The sequence below is a fragment of the Podarcis gaigeae genome (assembly GCF_964106915.1).
Source record: "Podarcis gaigeae genome assembly, chromosome: 8".
Taxonomy (NCBI): Eukaryota; Metazoa; Chordata; class Lepidosauria; order Squamata; family Lacertidae; genus Podarcis; species Podarcis gaigeae.
Window position 1 is genome coordinate 52,530,642 of NC_139684.1, and position 22,182 is coordinate 52,552,823.

Sequence of the window (22,182 nt, forward strand, 5' to 3'; positions counted from 1 at the left end):
TATTTATTATTGCACTTCCTCATTCAACACTACTATTCCTGTCAGGCCCAATGCCTAAAGTGATCCTGGCACTCAGGCCCAGCAAGCCCAAAGGCTGACACTTAATCTTTGAATGACAAGACATTCTCAGGAAGGCTCAGTGTCATGCCACCAGGCAGTTCCTGGATTGAAATGGACCTGAACCATCTTGTTTGGCCCCGTGGAACCTCCAGCTGCAGGAGCAGTGTGCACCCCTCAACTGCAGTGGTTATAGGGCCTCCCCCTTGTGGGCTTCTCAGAGGCACCTCTGACTGAGCTCTGCAGGGAGCAGAGGGGCCTGTGGGTGGTGTGACAAGGTAAGGTGCTTAACAACAGCGGGGCCCTTGTTCTGTTTAACTCAAATGCCCCTTTCCTCTATGCTGCAGGGTCAAGCTCTGAAAATGCTAGGTCTCTGCAAGTCTGCAACAAAAGGGCTGCTTGTGAATGGTGCTGACTGATGGCATCAACTGTGATGCTAAGAAACTGCTTCCCTTCCCAGCTCCAGAAGAGTATTTTAAAAAAGCAACAGAGGAATGTTTCAGAAGGAATGTCACTGAAGATGACGAGTGAGACCTCGTCGAAACGTCGCCTAGACACCCCAACTTTTACACGGGAAGACACCCGAGGACACCAAAACCTGCATTCCTGTACCCGTGAAAATCTACGAAAGCATATATATATATATATATATATATATATGCAGGTTTTGGTGTCCTCGGGTGTCTTCCCGTGTAAAAGTTGGGGTGTCTAGGCGACGTTTCGACGAGGTCTCACTCGTCATCTTCAGGCTGGTGCTTTCGGCTTCTTGTTACTGGAACAGAGCGGGATCTCAATGTTTGAGTTCCTATAAATACTGTAGAGGGGGTGTGGTGTCTAGCCTCCAATGTTCTGGGCAGAGAGGAAGTTCCCAGGCTAGTGTGCCTTTTCTTCTTTTGTTCCTTAATTACTTGAGAGATACCTTGAGTGATTTCTTGAGTGATATCCTGAGTACCACTTAGGTGGGTCATTAGGTGTGGATTAGTTGCTAAAGTCTTTGTGTCTTGACCTCTTGAACTTTGTGAAGAGTTTTCCTGAGAAGATGGCTGTATTGCACTTAGTTGTGCTTTGGCTTGGCTTCGTGTATAGGGGCGAGCTGTGGTTTTGTGGCTTGTGTCAGCCAGATCTGTGTAGGGATTGCAGGGGGGTGCAGCATCCGGAGGTGCCACCATGGATTGGCTCCGGATGCTGCACTCCGGATGCTGCACCCCCCTGCAATCCCTACACAGATCTGGCTGACACAAGCCACAAAACCACAGCTCGCCCCTATACACGAAGCCAAGCCAAAGCACAACTAAGTGCAATACAGCCATCTTCTCAGGAAAACTCTTCACAAAGTTCAAGAGGTCAAGACACAAAGACTTTAGCAACTAATCCACACCTAATGACCCACCTAAGTGGTACTCAGGATATCACTCAAGAAATCACTCAAGGTATCTCTCAAGTAATTAAGGAACAAAAGAAGAAAAGGCACACTAGCCTGGGAACTTCCTCTCTGCCCAGAACATTGGAGGCTAGACACCACACCCCCTCTACAGTATTTATAGGAACTCAAACATTGAGATCCCGCTCTGTTCCAGTAACAAGAAGCCGAAAGCACCAGCCTGAAGATGACGAGTGAGACCTCGTCGAAACGTCGCCTAGACACCCCAACTTTTACACGGGAAGACACCCGAGGACACCAAAACCTGCATTCCTGTACCCGTGAAAATCTACGAAAGCATATATATATATATATATATATAAAAGCAGGTAGCCCAACGTAGCCATCGAGGCAGGGCAAGTCCAATGGCAACCCAGCCAGATGGGTAGGGTATAAATAATAAAATTATTATGAATATTATGTATGACAATTCCTCCCTCACGCCCATTTTCCCCTCCCCTTCTTCGGTTGCTTCCTGTGTGCCATATTCTACACCACAAGCTCCAGAGCCAAGGCATCCTCTCACTCTTCATAAAGCACCATTTTCATGACTGGCCCTAGATCAGTAATAAAGGGGTAGTTGTCATTCAAGCTGAGAAGTCAGGAGGGAAGTAGGATTTCCATTTGTCATTGAGGGGCCCACCAAGAGTTATTTTCTGTATTATATCCACCTTCACCCCGTATTCCACCTTCTCTCCGACACTTTAGGCAGGAGAGCTACAGGACGAGGCCCAAGCATCTCCTTTCAGGGGTTGTCACCACCTGGTCCTCACAGCCAAACAATCCGCTGCTCCTCTGAAGCCAGACAAAACTCTGCAGCTGCTCATCTTCTGCTCAAAGCGCGGAGCCAACTGTCACTTTGCTGCTTCTGGCACACCTGTCACGGATGGTCCCCACTGCAGGCAGGCAGCCACTGCAGACCCCGGAGCTATTTTCAGAATGCTTTGGAGAGATGGTTTTGGAAGTGTTGCCAGTCTCCACACCACATATACTCCCTCTCTCACACACGCTATTTTAATCCTTAAGTTGTATTTTTGCAGGGTAGCCTAAATATCAATCATCATTGCAGACAACAGATTCAGAGATGGATGTTTACAGAGGAAGGGTTAATATTAAGATGACAGTGTGCAGGGCAGAAGAAAAAGTTTTGTACAAATGTTGTGCACATGAAGGGGGAGGATTAAGCATTGCCTACCACAGAGAACAAATGAATCAGGAGCGTGTCATCGGCAATAAAACACCACCCCCATATTATCCACCATATTGCCTATACTTCTGCACCAAGTAGCATGGGATGCCAGTATGAAATTAATGTAAAATTAAGCCGTTGTATATATGGTGCCCATTACATGGAATAACCAAGTCCACATCTGCTAATCTGGGAGAGAGACAATGAGTTCCCCACAGCTCCTGCTCAGATATGCCATCAAGAGAGGGAGGGAGGGATACCTCCTGTACCTATACTTGGGATTCACTTCCTCACTTGGCCCAGCCAACGTGGTCCAGAGAGAGGCTTGTGGGCCAATATCATTATCCTCTTTTAAGTATGGCTCCTCCAGGACAAACATACCTGCTGGCTGGGATAAACTGGCTGTAATATACAAGTGATATACAAGAAGACCGAAACATGAAAAGAACTTTGATCTGCAGTCATTGTACAAAAGAAAAGGCTAAGAATCCTGCTGAAATGGAGTCCTCCAAGAAGTTCATGACAACAAACAGAATTGACCAGAGAGCTGCAGAGAAGAGAGAGAACAACAGCCCTATGGTTTCATTATGAGTAACGCTAACAATGTGTGATCCCTATCCCACCTTTTCATATATAAGCTAAAACCTGAAGTGAAGAATAGAGAAGCCCAACAGCAGGATTCAAAAATAACAAGGGTTTCTAGGGGTTTCCCTAAATCATAAACTAAACGCAGGCCAACTCTGATGTGGTGGCAAAAAAGACAAATGCAATTCTAGGCTACATTAGCAGAAAAAAGGCATCTAGAAGATGTTATTGTAACAGCATCACCCATCTCTGCTTAGGTCGCACTACACCTGGACTGCCATGCCCACTTCTGTGTAACACAGTTTAAGAAGGATATTGGTAGACTGGAAAACGTCCAGAGAGGGCAGGAGGCCAAGTCCTAATAGGAGGAGAGGCCTACAGTGCTTTGAATGTGTAGCCTGGGTAAGAGGATTAAGAGGTGAGACGATAGCCATCTTCAAAGAACTAAAAGGCTGTCACAAAGATGATGGACCAAACTTCCTTTGGTCCAATTAGCTCAGAAAGGACTACTCTGGCAGAAGCAGCCCCTCTGAGGGTCTCTGTCAGAGAGAAACGTCTTTCTCAGCCTGCTCCTGAGGATTCTTTAACCAAAGTAGCTGGAGATTGAACCTGGAACCTTCTGTATGCAAAGCATCCGTTCTGCCATGAAGAACATCGGCAGAGCCCTTCAGCAGCTGGATCAGACCAAAGGGGGCTCATCTAGTCATGCATCCTGTTTGCACAGCAGCCAACTAGATGCCCCAATGGGAAACCCACAAGCTGGACCTGAGCATAAGAGGGTCCTCCCCTCCTATGGTTTCCAGCAACTGGGATTCAGAATGGATAGTCAGACCTGCTAGGAAAGACTGATGCAGCTGTACAGGTCCAGGATGGAGAGGGAACAGTTTTAGAGATGAAATGATAGCCGTCTGCAAATACCTGAAGGGCTGGTGCAGATGACAGGGCAAATTTATTTTGTGATCTTCCAGGATGCACAATCAACAAGTTCAAATTACAAGAAGTGAGATTTTTGAGCAAACATTAGGAAAAATGTCCAGCGTACGTGCTGCTTTGACCGTGGACAAACTGCCTCAGAAGATGGCCACCTCTCCTTTCTTAGAGGCACCTCAGCAAGGGCTGGATGGAAGCTGTGACTTCCTGCAGAGGGAGTTTCGACCAGATGTCCTTCGAGATCCTTTTCCCACATGTCAAACTTTAATGTTACAGGTCAGACTCCAGTCAGCTCCTCACCTGATCTTGTTTGAGAGTTGGGCAGCAGCTGGAGCTATGCGTTCTGTGTGGCCTTATCCTGCCCCTTCCTTGGCCTGCACACCAAGCAGTGGACCCTGCTCAGTCCACATAGACAAAAAATAAAAATCACTCATTAACAGAGAAGTGAAACCCTTACTGCTTCTGCCCAAGGGCAGGAGGTCCAACAGTTCTCATAACCACGAGCCCTTGAAGAACGAACTGAAACACCTTGCAGGTCAAGGGTCTGTGGAGCAGGCACAGCCCCCTGGATCCAATGCTGAAGATCCGCTTGAGAGGCCCTGTGGGTTGATCCCTGGTGAAGAATCCTTACAACTGTCAGATGAGGCTCCTCACTTGACCTTCCCTGCACAGTCCTCAAGAACGCCAACACCCAAAGCTTGGGCCAAAAACGACCTAGTATGTGCCTTTGGATACAGTCACAGGTCTACTCATGAGTATGCAATCTCTGATACGCCTTCATTTTCACTGCCAGTTTCACTCTGGTTTCAGAGACCAGAGGGTATAAGGCCTCCCAGTTAAGCCCCCCAGTAGCTGTAAATAAAAACGGGCTTCTGTCTCCTTGCTGAACTCCCTATGAGCCAAACCATGTTTCCAGATTACATTTTGGATCTAGAGTGGTTGTCTATGCTTGACTTCAACTTGTTGAGACTATGCTACACCTTGAAACCTGTGTTTTGGTAAAAGGGTTCGCCCTTGTTGCAATGAGAGCCTAGCCTGGACCCCAAGGGCACCCACTGGAGCACAGCATAGCCCAGGCTACAGACTAGAGCTACAAACAGCTGCACACAGGGTGTTCCTGGTGGACCCTTCAGGGTTCTCATTTGGGGATGCAATGTGTCTTCAGCTGCCAGCAATGTGGATGATGGCTGCTTTGTGAATTCAGCAGGAAAGAAATGAATGACTCAAACAAGAAAGTAGGAAATGAATGAAGCAAACAGCTGGAAAATCCAGGGCAGGCAAGTTGCCTCTTCTTTCCCCTAAAATGGCGATAAATGCTTTCACCAACTTGGTGTCCTCCAGATTATTTAAACCTGAAGGTGATAAATCATGCTGACTGTGGTTGATGGATGGTTGTGGTCCAAAACATATGAAAAGCACCAAGCTGGTGAAGGCTGGCATTGACCAGGGCCTCCTGGCTCTCTCCTAGGTCCAGCAGCATTGGCACTATCTGTCCAGGCCCTCCATGGGGCACCCCTTGTTCTGAGAGTGGGAGGTTTCCTTCTCCCTGCCCCCACAAGGATCTAGGCCTCAAGAACTCACTGCAACCTTTTTTGTCCTCTCCCTGGCTCTGAAGGGCTCTAGAGCAGAAAATAGCTTTCCCCCCACCTCTTGCCCCTGGGGCAAAGCTGCTGGAAACAGGGCGGCATCAAAGCTGGAGGTTAGCCCAAAGCTGGGCTTCCTGATAGTTGCAGCTTCAATGTGAGAAAAGTTTGTAAATGGTATATAAGCAGGTGTAGGATGAGGCATCCATTTTTTTAAGTTCCACTGAACCACCTAGGGCACCTCTCCCTTTTCACTCCTCAGAAGATGATATGGGAAGGGAATCAACAGACTTGAGTAACAGACTCCTCACTTGCATGCTTCCTTTTGTCTGAAATATCAGAAGCCCCTGCTAACTTTATCCACATGTAAACATAAAGGCCTCCAGCCCCTGCATCTAGTTTTGGCTTTACTAACTTTTCATTGCTAACCTGGCCTGCACCTGTGTACAATTAACATCTGGAAGGGGAGATGGAAGCCTGCAGTATCCACACACTTAAAGTGCTTTGTGCACTGAGCTTGAGTGTCGTCAGTGGCAGAAAAAGATGCTCAATCCACACCAGGGGAATTTAAAATTATGGAACATGGTGTTCTGTCTGCTTCGGAGATGGTCGAAGTTTATCCCAATATTTAAGAGCACCTAGAAAGGCCCATCCCCCATGAAAGGCTTGTTCAATAAAACGAGACCGAGTGCCTGGCTACATTCTCCTTGCATTCCTGAAGCTCAACCTGCGACCTCATCATCCTCCCATTCATTCAAGGCTTAACCTTTGAGCTGTGCTTTCCCCTACTTCCACTTCATTTGTAAATTCTAAATGAAATGGCAACAATTATTTTAGCTCTGTTAGATTAATTAACAGCCACATCCTATCCTCCAGTGATGTCAACTGGGCAGTCCAGGACTACCTCTCAGTCACTTAGTGTAGGCATCACATGAGACAATGACCTTGTGACTCATCCTATGTATGTTCACCATCCACTCTGTGGAGAAAGGGGCACAGCGGAAGAAGTGGAGGCATGGCCCCTTGCAACACACACACAAACACACACAGGCATCTTAACTCCTCTAAGAACCATCTGCTGTTTTACAGATGCCAAACCGTGCTTCTCTGGATGATGGGAGGCTGATAAACTCAGCAGCCAACTGGAAGATTAGTAGCCATGGCAAGGAAGCCAGCTCACCTGCAGCAGCGCAACTCTGCCTGAAGCCGTGGCAGAAGAAGCAAGGAGGTGGTGAGTGACTGAGAGCTTGGTCCAGCTCACAAGCCTCCAGCAGCCAAGGGCAACAGAAATGTGGAAGCCGGTGCAAGCTGGCTTAATGCTTGCAGCCTCAGAAGCTGGGCATTAAGACCAACCACAAAGCCACAGGGGATACAGGCCAGCCAGGCCAAAGCAGTCCTCGCCGACACACAGAACAGTGGGCTAGGAAGAAGAGAAAGGCCACTGGCTAGGCACCCACACCTCATGAAATACTCCCAGAACAGGAGGAGGAGTGCAAGGTCTCCCTTGACGCAGCAGGTCAGAGTCTCCTGCAAAACCGCCAGTTCAGCATGCCTTGTATGTAAGTGGAGACTCACATGGGCAACAAACCCGACCAAGGCCAGGAAAGCTCCAACAATACACAGAGGAAGGACATGGAGAGTCCAGGCAGTCAGTGAACACTGGCAGAACTGCAGGCCAGACACTTGGTTTTGTGGAGTCTTTCTTGAGGGAATCCAAACAGATAACAGGGGCCATGGCAGCAAGATCTACTGAGGAGGCCTAGTGTTACCTAACATCACCATCACCTCTCTCTGTAGGTGGGCCTGTTGGCAAAGGCATTAAGAGGACCAGGTGAGCACACCTTAGTGACATAGTGGTAGGTGTGTTTGAACTGTGTCTTCCATCTGCCCCAGCTAGCATGGCCAATGGGACTTGTAGTCCTACAACATCTGGAGGAAACCACGCTGGCTACCCCTGTGTACATGAAGGGCGGCAGAGAGAATGCCCCCCAGGGCCTCAAGAGATGGCAGCAGTGCACCCAGCACAAAGCCCAGGAACACCTGACTGGATACAGAAGGCTCTATTGCCAGGCATCTCCTTGGGATGAGGGTCTACTTGGCTGAGAGAAGATCCAGCTGCAAACAATGACTCAGCAGATGATAAGGAGGAAGAGGAGCAGCAGGCAGGAAGGGCTTAAGGTCCTTCATCTCAGGCCCTTGGTGGCTTAACAGTTTTCCAGCTCCCACACCAGGTACTCATCATGAACAAAACTGCCCTGGCTGCTGTCCCAGGGCGTGTTTCTGGCCTGTTAAGAAACCAAAGCAAACAAAAAAGCAGGGACAGAAAAGTAGAACTGAGGGAGGAGAGAAATGAGGAGAAAATTTAAACGTGCACTGCAGGTTATAGTGGTATAAAATGAGTTCGAGGTCTGAAGGGGTTAAATGATTCTTTTTAATGATGCAACCTGCCCTGGGATCCTTGGGCAAAGGACAGGTAATAAATCAAACAACAATGACACAGTTTTCCTAAAATGTGGGGAGGAGTTTCTGAATGAATGGGAGTGACTCCCCCACTACTTGGAAGAGAATGCTTCTGAAGAACTCTGCTGCTTTATCTCAGAGCAAAACTGCTGGCTTTAGCCCAGGCTGGGGGTGACTCCATCATCCTTCATCACTGGCCATGATGGCTGGGGCTGATGGGACATGATGAAGGGCACAGGCTCCCCAGTCCACAGAATTATTTGGGAAACTTCAATGAAAAACCACCATGCAGGTGCTTGGGGTGGCTTCTGAGTAAAGGAAAAGGGAAAGTAGAGGCCCTGGAGAAGGCAGGGGGGGACCCTTCTCACTTGCAATTGGAGGGCCATCCTGGGCCCAGGAATAGACTCAGGGGGCTCTTCAAACATCCATGGGCTTCTAAGGATTGTATGCCAGTTTTAAGAGGAAGCCTGGTGTTTTAGGAACACCCTTGGGTGTTCAGTGGTCATAAGAGGACAGGGGAAGAGAAAGGGAGGCAACTCATCAAACTGGGCATTGAATGCAGGATCCCAGCAGCCACAGGAGCTTCCATCACCTTCATGAATAATTTACTATTATTTAAAAGATGCAAGATCCGAGCCAGTTCATTTGAAGGGAGTTTACGCTCCCAGGTTTTTGCTGGTGCTTCATTCTGGTAATTACTATGATTATAATTTTAAGTCTGTCTTAGATTATTTGTTGCATTCTATTCTGCATTACGATTTTAATTGTTCCAATGATTACTTTTCAAATGGTCGTCTACTGCCGTGGGAAGTGGCTCCTCCAGGATCTAGCTACCCACAGTTCCTGAAGCACTAACAGTATCTAACAACACGCCTCCCCTCAACAATCTCTGTGAGGAAAACCCACACATGTGTGAGCACACGCCGCTTCCTCCTCACTTGGTACAGCTAGAAATGGAGGGGGGGTTTAAGTGCATATTAAGCAAGTGAGTGACATCTGCAGCACGCTGCATTTTAACGCAAAACTAATTTTGCTGAAGCAGGGCCAGCCTTTGGATGAGTTGCCTTCCTCCCTTCTACTTTCTTGCACCAGTTACAACTCAGGTTAAGTGGGACACACAGCTTTCAGAATTGAGGCCATCTTGAGTCCCCCTTGAGAGAAGAGAAACTGGAAATCAAACTTAGCAGTAGGGGGGAAACTGGCGAGTGGGTGGGATCTGTCCAGCTCCATGATTTGATGCAGCAAGGAGAAACATGGCACTTTGTGCCTGTGCCCAACTTTGACAATGAAATGTGGCTCGGAACAAGGTATCCAGGAAACTGCTTCATGCCTCAGGAGCCAGTGCCAGAACTGGAACCAGAAATAGAACCAGGGGTCTGGCTGGAACAGCTGGTGGGAGTTGTAGTCCAAAACATCTGGAGGGAGCCAGGCTGAGGAAGACTGATCTAGGAGAACCAACCCAAAGCTTCACTCTACCGTGTCTAGCAATCTCCTCCCAAAGGCTTCACCCGCTGGATTTTAACAGCCTCCCCACTCGTGGCCAATTTCTGCAGTGGGAATTCAGGTGCATGAGGTTGTCCACAAGGTAATCTGATGCTCAATAAACTCAGCCGCCATCAATTTCAGCTGGCCAGATTTTCACCTTGTCTGGGATGTGGCTCAAGATGAAGTTCAAGACAAGAGAGACTCTTTCTGTCTTGATAATTCCCCAGATCCTTAGCATGGGGCAGATGCCAGAGCCGCCAGGGCTCACTGGTGAAAAACTGGTTGTTTGAATCCTCAAAGGTTGTTGAGCCTGCTAATTTGATCCTTCCAGGTTAAATTGCCATTCTAATGTTCATTCTCCAAGAGGGTTGGCCACTTTCTCTTGTAAAGCCAGTTAGGTTGCTGATCCTCACAACTCCTGGTTGCAGTCACCCTCCTAGGGCACACATTTTTCTAGGGTGTGTGGATTTCTTCCATGTGGCATTTTCACTTTCCTTACAAGCCATGTAAGAGAAGTAATCTTGACAGGATTGCATAAGGGGTGGTGGTGGAGGTGGTAGAAGAGGCTCCTGCAGGCAGGGCCAAGGGGCAACTACCGCCATGCTGAATCTGGCAAGGCAGTGAGCGCCACTCGCCTCTGCTTTTTGCTCTCCAGGCCCAGGACCAACAACTTCCCCGCCCCCTTCCTCCATCTGCCACTGATCCACTCACTTCTCTCTAAGTCCCCCTCCCGCCCCTTCCTTGGTATTTAGATAAATTATCACTATGCAGAGCTTTACGGCGCTTCTACTGCGTAGGAACTAGACTAGACTAGATATAGATAGTAAATGGTGGCGAAAGGGCCCTCTGCCCATGCTCGGAGGTATCGTCTCCGCGACCGTCCAGGCTAGAACTGCTACTATGCTCAGCTCTTTCCGAAACAGCGCCTGGCCATTTTGAAGAAGGAAAACCGTCTGATGGAGGAAGCCGAGCAGCCGGGATGGAGGGAAGCACAAGGCAGACGCCGCCGCGCTTGAGGGAGCCTCGGCTACCCGATTTACAGCTTCGGCGCCGAATGAGTTAAGGCGGCAGCAGCTCCGCTCCCCCCCCCCCCCCGCCATCCCAATGGTTTTATTCCCCCCCCCCTCCGAAATCGCTCCTCCTGCAATGACAGCATTGTCTGGGCTGGGGGGCGGCGGCGGCGGCAGGCCAGCCTCGAGACACCCCCCCCCCACTCCGCCCGCGTGCCCATTCTCCGCGCGCTGCCTCGGGCGTCCGGCGGGCCAGGGAGCCAAGGGCGCGACGGGCTCCCCGGGAAGGGAGGCAGAGGCAAGCCCCCTTGCCTTGCGCGCCCCTCCCCGCCAGGCTTGTTTACGGGTTTCGGCCTCCCGCAGTAGCAGCAGCAGCAACTCCAGCCTCCACTCCCCGTCCCCGCATCCTCCCCATTCTGTGCAGACGGGGCGCGGCGGCGGCGCCGGCCGGACCCTTCCTTCTTCCGAAGCGGCTCACCTTCATGTCATTGACGATGGCTTGGAAGAGGCCGCCCAGCGCCCCGCACTCCTTCTCCGCCGTCTCCATGGCCGAGCGGCGGCAGCCCGTCGAGGGGGGCCAGTCCCGACACAGCCCCGCGAAGGCGAAGGCGGCGTCTCCTCCTCCTCCCTCTGCCTCGCCGCAGCCTCTCTCTCTCTGTCTCTCGCGCTCGCTCGCTCGGCGCGCCTCCCTCGGTCACTTCCCGCCACGGGCGGCCCTCCGCGCTGCCGCAGCCGGGAGCGAAGGCGATGAAGAGGCGCTCCGAGCAGTGGCCATCCTCTGGCCCGGAGCAGCAGCAGCAGCGACGACGACGAGAAGGGCGGCGAGCACCCCGCCGGCCGGGGAGGGGGAGGAAAAGAGCGTCGCCGCGCGCAAAAGGGGAGCCGGGCGGACGCCTCAGAGCGACGGGGCGCAGGAGAAGGCAGCCGGAATCCGAGGGGAAGGGGGGGGGAAAGAGGGATCCAGTCACGTGGGCGATGCGGGGAGGGGGCGGGCCGGGAGGAGGGGGAGGGGCCGCCCAAGCTAGGGGCTTTGCAGGGAGAGCAGTGGAGCCGCCGCCGCCGCCGCCACTCGTGGAGAGCCCGCGGGTGACCCACAACTCCACGCTCCGCCTGGGCAGCTTCGATGCAGCGGCTTCTTCCTCTCGCCCACCGAAGCCTGGAGCTGCGGAGGGGGCCATGGAAGACGCTCCCCTCGCCACTAACAGGAGGCGGCTGGCCCCTTGGGGGCAGGAGACACCCCTCCTGTCGGACCCGAGGGCAGTGGGCGGGAGGGAGGCCCGGTGGGTCTCGGCTACACATGGGGGACGGACGGGGTGCAGAGCAGTTGCGTTTTCTAGCTGTTGCCTCGAAGCTCCACGCTGCATGGACGGGCTGGACTTTCCCCAGCCCCCGTCTGCAAATGTGAGCAACCCTGCCCAACCTCGCCAGGGGAAGCAGGGTGGCACCACGTCACCCAAGCTTGCCTCCACTGCTTGGCAGCCACTCTCCAGAACCTCAGACCTGGCTCGACTGCTGCCGGGGATTGAACCTGCGGCATTCTGCCGGCCAAGCAGCAGCCCTCCCGCTGAGCCAAGGCCTTCTTAACTGCAGGGGCTTCTTGGGCCTAAAGCTAGAAACGAGGTCAAGGTCAAAGGCAACCCTGAGCCCAAATTCCACCTGCAGCATCTCCACGGAGTTACTACTTAGGCCTTGCCTCCACCTAGCTAGTAAGAGATTGCGGGTGGGGAGGTACTGGTATCATTGCATTGCTGCTGCTGTTGCAGCTGCTGCATGATTATCTCCTCTAGAAGAGGCTGCCTGTTGCATCACTGCTTGAGGCCCTGCTGTCCTAAGTAGGAGGCACAGCCAGATATGCAAGAGAATCAGCTTCTCAAAAGGCAGGCAGATTTTCCTGTCACAATTAGTAAACCTTTTCAACCAGAAGGCTACAAAGTGAGGTTCCAGATTTAATGCAGGTACACAGAAGGAACTGCAGAAGCCCCCGCAAGTGAGAGCTTGCAAAGAGAAGTGTGGCTAAAAAGGGAGCTTTGCTTGTGGAAATGACACTCATTGATCCAGGAGAAGGCTTTATTTTTAAAAAAAACTTTATTCATACAGGACACCAAAGGTTAAATAAAATGTCAGGGTTCAGATTACTAGGGCAAAGGACTTCCCCACTCTGTAATGGAAGAAAATGCCATGTCTGTTCACAGAAATGAAAGCAACCAGACCTACTTCTGAGTATAACGTGCAGGATCAGGGAGCACTTTATGCAGAGTGGATAGCAGCAGAAAGAAGGTCCAGCCCCTGCTGTGGTACCTTCAGACTGGCACACAGGATAGATTCACCTTCCAACCTGCTTTCCTCCAGCTGTTTTCGACTAGAATTCCCATCAGACCCAAAATCACATCGTCGTGTTGGCTGGGGCTGATAGAGGATCCTTTCCAGCTCTACAGTTCTATGAATTGTAGTCCAAAACAGCTGGAGGAAAAGGCTGGGTAAGTCTTGGGCAGCAAACTGAGGTTTCAGCAGGCCCCCTTGGCCAAACAGCAGTGCAAACTGGGCACCCCCTTTGATCTCTTTCATGGCAGGGAGGATGTAGCCAAAGGAAGTGAAGTCCATTCTGCCATCAATCATTTTATTTGCCATACCTTTTATTGCAAGGAGTGTTTTACAATAGTACAAAGAAATCCAGGCTAGAAATACAGTTGGTCTATAGAGATCTATATATACACATACAAACAGGTTAGCTGTAAGCTAAGACTCTGCAGTCCAAACACATGGTTTTTTGGGGGCTGGGTGGGAAGCAGGCAAGGGAGGTGATCCTGCTGGGAGTTCATAGCAGTTGACCAACCCACACATGGGGACCAGTGTGCAAGCCCACAGGGTTGCTGAGAGGGGTCAAGGCGCTGTGGATTTGGCAACTGTGTCCCCAAATCAGTGGGGAGGAAGGGCTGCACCAGGGTTTCCCACACACCCTCCCCCCTCTCAGGCTGGAAGTGGGAAGTCCTCCCATTTCTTTTTCCCCCTCTGGCAGTAGCAAAAGCAAGGCTACGACCATCAGATGACCATCACAAGGGAAGGCGAGGGCTCTTGCAACACTGCCAGAGAGGAAAAGCACATCCCAAACTACACAGCAGCTTCTTGTTCCACCTCACAAGCAAATCTTGCCTGGGAGGATCAGAAAAGGCCCCCCAGAACATGCTGGCTCGTCCCCACAGCCAGGTGACATCTCTTCAATGTGTAGCTAGCAGCAATATCCAGCCAAGGTCACTTCTCAACTCCAAGCCATGGAGTTAAGCTACTCCGGCTGCTTGGCTGCTTCCTCTGTGTCCCTTGGTTTCCGGCCTTCAGAAGACAGTTCTCCGATCCAGGTTCTCGCCCCGGTTGGCTCGTTGGTGCCGGACCTGGAGGTGTTTGCCCTGGACCTTCTCAAAGTGTTGCAGCAACTCTGCGTAGTCTATGGCAGGGGTGGTGACAGAGGTCTTCTTGGAGGTGAGGCTGGCCTTTGGGCCATCCCTGGGGAGAGGGAAGAGAGAGCATCAGGGGGTGGGGACTGTTGCCAACAGCCTTGTGGCCAGAAAGAGGGGCTGGGGACTGGAAGACACATGCACTCTTGAGATAATCACCACTCAGGTGCCCATGGATGCAATAGTAAAAAAGAAGGGCAATGCTGTGACCACCTCTACTCCATCTCCCCGCAATCATATGCAGGTACAGCAGGACCCTTTTGTGCTCAACCAATCCCTTTGAGGAAGGGGAAATGTTCTTGAAGTTGCACAAGACCTCTTAGTATTCTTGCTCACTACAGACTATCTCTGATAATAGAATCATAGTATCACAGAGTTGGAAGGGACCTCAAGTGTCATCTAGCCCAATCCTCTGCAATGCAGGGATCTCAGCTAAAGCATCCATAACATATGGCAATCCATAAGTTAACAAATAACTGAATTGTTGCTTCAGAGAAAATATATCTGATACTGTTTTAATATTCAGGATTTCTCTTCCCAATCTCATAGAAGGGTAAGCTAAAACGCAAATATTAAAACCACAGAAATCCAGCCCAAGTGCAACGAATCTGAGTCAGCCACAAGAGCTTTGCTCCACCTGAAGTTCAACACAGTTGGCCTTCAGAATTGGCAGGCAAGTGGCTGCCCAAGGCGATGCCCCCCACCTCTGACCCCCATTTCCTGAATATGCAGCTTGAGACTGATCTTGATTCTCATGCAGAGACCTCAAGGGCAACGAGGAATAATGCCTGCCAAGCTCTTCAGTGCTCTTGAGCCATCCCCATTTATCTCAAAGTGGTGTCTGCCTGCAACTTCCTTCATTCAAAGCCAATCATGTTCTTGAAAAAGATTGGTTTTCTGAACCAGAAATGTACAAGGGCTGTTTTCAACATGGAGGTCTCCAAGATCCTCCCAATTGACTTGTATTTTGCTTTGTTTTCGTTCACAACATTTGTGGACTGCCCTTCATAATATTTATCTTCATAATATTTATCTCAGGGCAGCATGCTGAGGAACCTCTCCTTGTGCTCTGTAGATTGTTCTGGGTCATGCAATCAGTTCACGTGGCATGAATTAGTTTATTGCAAACCATATACACCCAAAAACTCCCCTGCAGATTGCAGGGGAAGATGAAAGCAGACATGTGAGCAGTGTCCTGTCTGCCTTCACTCATCTTCTCACTGAGGAAGCCCTTAAAAGCTACCATTACAACCTAGACAGTTTGAAAAAAGGACCTTGGCTGGATCACCCATCACAGCCTCAAGCAGAGAAATTTGCAGCCAACCAACCGTCCCTCCCTATCAAGAGGGAGAGGAGCAAAGAGGCTTCCCTCCATGGCTCCCCACAAATGCCAGGAATGACATGTACATGCAAGGATGCTGTGTTTCCTCATAGGACAATTGTGTAGGTCTCACAGCCAAGACAAGATGCCAACTCTGTATCTGACCTGGGCAGTTTGAATCTCGTCCTCTCTGCTTCCTACAAGCTCCCAACATTCACAATGGGGCAAGAAGGGCCCTTTATCCTAGCCTGCCCTTTTGGTGTGACTAATCCAGGGTGTATTGGGAGACAAAGCCCAGTGCCTGAGCTCTGCTCAAACTGCAAAGAATTTCCTGTTTGTGCGCCTCTCCCTTTGGTAAGCGGACAGCCCAGCGGTTGGTGCTCTGTGGCTCAGCACCCTGGAACTGCAAGTGGGATGGGAAGGCAGGCAAGACAGGGGGGTGGGTAGAGGGTAGATGCAGGAACAACAGCTGGAATAAGAGGCAGCAGCAACAGGGCTGCTTGAGCTGCCAGCCAGATTCCAGGAATGGCAGGTCTTCATCAGGGAGCAATATCGCAAGAAGGTCTCCCTCCATTTGCCAGCTCAAAGGCAGCTGTCTTGAGGAAGGCTCATAGCAGAGATACAAGCTAGCACACTCATTTCCATAGCTCTGTTCCCATAGTAGGTTGGCTTAATAGTGGTGAAATCGTTCTAAGTAAGCATGCTTAGGATTGCACTGTAAAGCAAATGGCTGAATCTGTGTTTGGTGACAAACACCGAACTGAGCACAGAATTGAGCCCACTCTGAGCTCACACCCTCCTGCTTTCTCAAAAATTGCAGGGGAATGTAAAACACAGGGCTGATGTAAACCAAAACTGGTGTAGATGCAGACAGGTGCTTCTACAAAGGAGAAGGAAAGGAGGCTGCACCTTCTCAGATATCTCAAATACATTATAGGCTAAAAACCAGCTGTTAGTAGACACCTGTCTCCAATCACCGGCTGATTAGCTGTGATGTCACAGAATGTTCATAAACATTACCAAGTGTCAGAACCTTGGTGAACTGCAGTTGCTAAGAGGAAAGTAGGAGGACAGTTTGACAAAGGCAAACCTCATTTAGGCCCTAAAGGCAAATGTGATAGGATGGAGGAAGCAGGGGGGTTGCATCATACCTTAAAATAGGCAGATACACCTTGCAATGAAGCTCATGTACTTAATTATGCAAAAGACACTGGACTAAATAAGAGTCCTTGCAATGTTATAATACTCTGCAACTCCTTGCATATACAGTGGTACCTCGGGTTAAGTACTTAATTCATTCCGGAGGTCCGTACTTAACCTGAAACTGTTCTTAACCTGAAGCACCACTTTAGCTAATGGGGCCTCCTGCAGCCGCCGGAGCCCAATTTCTGTTCTTATCCTGAAGCAAAGTTCTTAACCTGAAGCACTATTTCTAGATTAGCGGAGTGTGTAACCTGAAGCGTATGTAATATTGTAACAAAATCTTACACTTATAACAACTATATGCCCCAAGTTTAAAAGTTTCTTTTTTGTAAACCACTCTGAGGTGTTTTGTTTTTTACAATCAAGCAGCACATAAATTCCATGGAATAAATAAATATTTGTGATTAGGCAACTGAACTAAATTATTGGAAATATTAGTGTTTCTATCTAATATTTGGTAAATGATATAACTGGAGAGGGGCAGTCTAATTTTATGCATGTTTGGAAGTGCAGCTGAATTCTATGGCCTGGATTTGCCCAGGACCACAGCCTTCGTTTTAGAGAAAGTTAAAGAGAGATTTCTATAGCAAAATGCAACTGGGAAACGAATTGGGGGTTTTCATCAGCTCTCTCCCCCTCCACGGAAGGCAGCCAGCACCTTCCTTGTTCTGGAGCGCTGACTCTAGTCAGTAGGACCACAATGGGCTCCAGATGGGGCCTACTTGTCCCTAGAATTGCTGGGCAAGAGCAGAACCTGGCAAAAATGTGGCATCTCTTGTCTTCAGTCCTTGCTCTACAGCTTGCAGAGGAAAAGAGTTGGGGATACTTTGCTGTAATCTCAAAAGTTGCAAGAGAGTTTAAGAGAAGTGTCGTTGGTCTGTGGCCACCTTCCTGCTCCTCCTGCACAACAGTTCAAAGCACTCTGCCCTCTTCCCCGGCTAATCTGTCACTGATCAACCCTTCCTTTACATGAGCCTTTGCCCACTGCCCCCAAAGAAAGCACATGCCTTGAAACAAGCAAACTGGTCAGATTTGCCTAATCTGCTATGATTGCAGGGTGAGGATGCTTTTGATTCAGATCTGGCTTTCTCTCTCTCTCTCTCTCTCTCTCTCTCTCTCTCTCTGTGTGTGTGTGCTGTACACACCCATAGCGTATACAGGGCCAGCTCCAAACAAAACAAAACCTGCTGTTAACAGTTATCAACTTCACAAATCCCCACCAGACACTCTCAACAAGTCAAAAGAGACCTCCAAACTGCTGCTGACCTAAGCTGGTCCAAGAAAGAGAGCACTTCTCCAGTTCTAGCCGCCTTTTCCCCTGCATTCAATGGAGCAGCAGCAGCAGCAAATGCCTTGGAAATTCATTTTCCACAAGGAAAGAAGTGAAATGTCATGATGGAAGAGTTTAGTCCTTGGCAACCAGGAGAAGGATGTTGCAAGAAGTGGGAGGTGGAGAGGATGGGGTTCCAAAGGGATGGAAAAACTTGGAGGATGCCAGGCATTGCAACCCCTATGGTTGTTGCCACTTGAAACAATTACAATTAAAAGAATAAACATGGATAGGTGGTGGGTGACCTATAGAGATTTGTTGGACTTTTCAAGGAACAAATCCGGAATGAAACCACTGGAAGAAGTAAGGAGCCAAGTTACTGATTGGCTTCAGTATCACCAATTACATGATATGTTTAAATTAGATAAGAAAAATTGTGGGTTTTTAAAAAAGCTCTCAGTTTGAAAAAAGAGTTATTGACAAACAAGGAAAAATTATTCTCCAAAATGTATACACTGTTATTGGAATGGGAAACAAAAGATGAGCTGATTCAGTAATCAATGACCCACTGGGCAATGGATATGGGATATAATATAGACTTAAACCTCTGGAAGAAACTTTGGGGAAAAACGATCTGAAATTTACTGGATGCTACACATTGAAAGAGAATTATATGAAAATGATCCATAGATGATATTTAACTCCGAGTAGATTAGCTAAGATGTATAAGGCGGAATCGGACTTATGTTGGAAATGCAAAGAAGTAGAAGGAACTTTTTTCCATATGTGGTGGGTATGCAAAAAAGTTAAAGTATATTGGGAAATGATATATAATGAGATGAAAAAGATGTTTAAAACAACTTTTTAAAACAAGCCAGTGGCAGTGGCGTAGCGAGGGGGGGTGCAGGCCGCACCTGGCGCAACATCGGGGGGGGGGAGCGCGCTCGCCGCCTCCGGAGTTGCCGAAGAGCCTCGGGCGCAGGCTGTAGCAGAGCCCCATGTCTTGCGGAACCGACAAGCTGTGCGCGCGTCCAGGCTGAAGGCGTCCGGCAGGCAGCGGCTCTCAGCGCTCGCCGCGGAGGGCGCAGCAGGCAGCCCCTCCTCACAGCCCCCCCACCGCCGCTGCTGCAGCTGCTGGGCCATGTTGCATTTTCCTTGTCTCTCTGCCCTCCTCCTCCGGGCAAGCGGCGTCGTTTGGGCGCCAGCGCCAGCGCCAGCGGCAACTCGCCTCAGATCACCTGACACGGACCCGCCGCTACCGCCATGGCTACCTTACCGTAAATACCCCAGCCCAGGCAGCAGCAAGAAGAAGCTGGCAGCGGCGGCAGGTTAGGGGGCGCAAATTACTTGCCTTGCCCTGGGTTAGGGGGCGCAAATTACTTGCCTTGCCCCAGGTGCTGACAACCCACGCTACGCCACTGGCCAGTGGCATTTCTCTTAGAAATTATTCAGACAGAGGTTCCCAGGAGTCAGAAGAACTTATTCATGTACGCAACAACAGCGGCTCGGATCTTGTTAGCCCAAAAATGGAAAGTAAGAAAGGTCCCTAGTCAGGAAGACTGGCAACTTAAGATGATAGAATATGCAGAACTAGCAGGCCTAACAAGTAGAATATGAGAACAAGAAGAACAGGTATTTAAAGAGGAGTGGATTTTTTTTTGTCAAGTATATTGAAAATAATTGTGCACAGTTAAAAATGCTGGCAGTATTAAAGTAATTCAACAATATAACATATTTTGAACTGATGTAAGATAGGAAAATTAAATTAGTTGGCTATATTAAAATATGCAGGAATGGTGGATAAGTTAAATGAACCTTGGAAAGCGAGTGAGGGAAGTCAATGAATGTATGGTATAATAAAACATGTTTAATTTGAAATGTAAAATTTGAAAATTTAATAAAAAATATTAATAATAAAAAAGAGAGTCCCCAACCTCCCAAGGGAGTCTGTTCCACCATCGAACAGTGCTTACTGTCAGAAAATTCTTCCTTATGTTTAGCTGGAATCTCCTTTCTTGTAACTCGAATCCTTTGGTTTGAGTCCTAGCCTCTGGAGCAGGAGAAAACAAGCTTGCTCCATCTTCCATGTGACGGCCCTTTAGATATTTGATGATGGCTATCATATCTCCCCTCTTTTTCAGGCCAAACAAAATAATTCAAATACTGCTTTAGAAGGGAGAGGGGGGTGAAATCACAAAATAGCTGCATTCTGTACTAGCTACAGCAGCTGACCCATCTTCAAGGGCAGCCCCACATGTAGGGCACAGCACTAGTCTAAACAGAAGATTACAGGAGCATAAATATCTCTGGCTAGACTCTTTGTCAGGAGAGGCTGGCACACAAAGCTGGCGAAAGACAAGATGTGCCACTGAGGTCCCTTGTGCTTCTATAGTGGCAGTAGCTAGATCAATAAGCTCCAACAATCTGCACACATGATTCCTCAAGAGGAGTGTGAACCCACCCAGAAGATCTGGAACACCATTTCCTCAAACAGCCTCTGTCTTGGTGATTCAATAAGGGCTTCTAATGACATCAAGCGATTGACTGGTGGGTGGTTACCATTGCCAACTGGGGGTGTGGGGAGATAATGAACTTGCCCTCTGGGTCAAAAAGGTCCCCCTTCCCTCACCTCTCCCATTCAGTGCAGAACTTTTCTTTCTGCAAAAGGAGAATTTGGGAAGAGATCTGCTACCTGATCCCTGCAATGAAATGGAAAAAAACACCAGGGAAGGGTTGGGGGGCAGTAGGAAGGCAAGTTAATGCTGCCCATCTCCAGCTAATTCGGGGAGGGGATGCTTTTCAGCTGCATTTGTTATGAAAGTCACTGCCAATGTTTAATGGAATGTAGGTCACAGTTAATCAGATGTTCAGTCTGTCTGACAGCTCCGAATATTCAGCAGTCATGGGAGAAAAACAGCATAGAAAATACGCAGAAGAGAACAGCTCACACGCAAAGTGACCCTCCAGGACCCCCAAGCCTGGGGGGTGGAATGGGGCTGTGTCACAGTGACACCAATCTGGGGCAGGAACTGACATTAAAGAAATGGGGGAGGGGCAGACATCTCCCACCCCCTACCCTGGTAAAATCCACACAGCAACTCTCACTTTCCCTGTTACTTAAATGGATTGCTATTTTCCTACAGGTCTCCCCTACACACAACTGACAAGGAAGGCCCTCGTGGTCATTTACAGGCTAAAGAAGACTGACCACCCCTCACTCTCATCTTTGCCCCGGGTGCCAGAGCTCCTTCCTCCCACCCCACCCTTTCTTGGCCAGCTCAGGAGACTCTGACATAAGGGCCTTCCAGGAGGTGAGAGCCTTTCCTGCTGCAGCCTTCATAGAGCTGGGTGGGGGTGGGGTGGTGGGGGAAGGGCCCCAACAGTTGTCACTACTCTTGGCCCAAAGCCCACACAAAGAGGGTCCGTGACCTGCATTCACAACAGTCGCACAGCAGCAACTTGCCCATGAAACAGAGCAGATTTTTAAGATATGAAGAGTGCAGCCCCTCCTGGAGCCATTTCCAGAACGTACCATTTCCAGGTTGTATTGCTGGACTCCCAACTCCCATCATTCCTGGCTATGTGATGCCATGCTGGCTGTTGGGGCTGATGGGATTTGGAGTCCAACACCTGGCTCCCTGGTTTAGGCAATTATTTTTTTTAAATGGATCTTTGGACATGGACTCCATTCCCCAGTGCATGCACTGGGCCTCTTTGAAAAACAGCAGCACAAAAAGCTGCTGCCCTTATGTGCAAGAATCCCGGCAAAGAGAAAGCTCTCCTGAAAGGGAAGGAGCCTTCCAAATGCAGCTGCTGTACCCAAAGGGAAGAGGAGAAAAGGGGAGGAGACAGCTGGTGGCTCACCCTGCTTTGCCCTGCCGGACAACAGCCTCAACAGCAGGCACACTGCGCCTGGAGAAGGAGGAGGAGGAGGAGGAGGAGGAGAGAGCTGGCTTCTTGCTGCCTGTGGTTCATGCAGGATCCCCAAGGAGACCTAAACAAGCTCCCCTGGCATGCTGATGGGAACGGGCTCCTTCCCATCTCCTCCATGGCTCTGCTTGTTTCCATGGCAATACCACAAGGGAAAGTTTCCATCCCAGATGCCAAATGCCTGTGGATGAGGCACAGCCCTCCGAGGCTGACCAAATATAGACAAAACTCGAAAAGTGCTTCACTGTGCAGGGCAAGGAGGATGGACCTGAAGTCCTCCCCCCTCTCAC

The 22,182-nt window shown here is 49.6% G+C and overlaps 2 protein-coding genes across 8 annotated transcripts in view; both read right to left on the reverse strand.

Annotated features, from left to right (window-relative positions):
* MTSS2 (MTSS I-BAR domain containing 2) overlaps nucleotides 1-11,680 on the reverse strand; it is a 58,665-nt gene extending 46,985 nt beyond the window's left edge. For all 6 annotated transcript variants that reach the window (XM_083749904.1, XM_083749902.1, XM_083749900.1 and 3 more), the window contains exon 1: nucleotides 11,198-11,680. In XM_083749904.1, coding sequence (XP_083606030.1) covers nucleotides 11,198-11,266 — 69 coding nt within the window. In that variant the 5' untranslated portion in view covers nucleotides 11,267-11,680. The remainder of the gene's footprint in view (nucleotides 1-11,197) is intronic.
* Nucleotides 11,681-13,322: 1,642 nt separating this feature from the next.
* The window catches only part of VAC14 (VAC14 component of PIKFYVE complex), a 71,360-nt gene continuing 62,500 nt past the window's right edge, over nucleotides 13,323-22,182 (reverse strand). For both annotated transcript variants that reach the window (XM_083749897.1, XM_083749898.1), the window contains one exon: nucleotides 13,323-14,217. In XM_083749897.1, coding sequence (XP_083606023.1) covers nucleotides 14,049-14,217 — 169 coding nt within the window. In that variant the 3' untranslated portion in view covers nucleotides 13,323-14,048. The remainder of the gene's footprint in view (nucleotides 14,218-22,182) is intronic.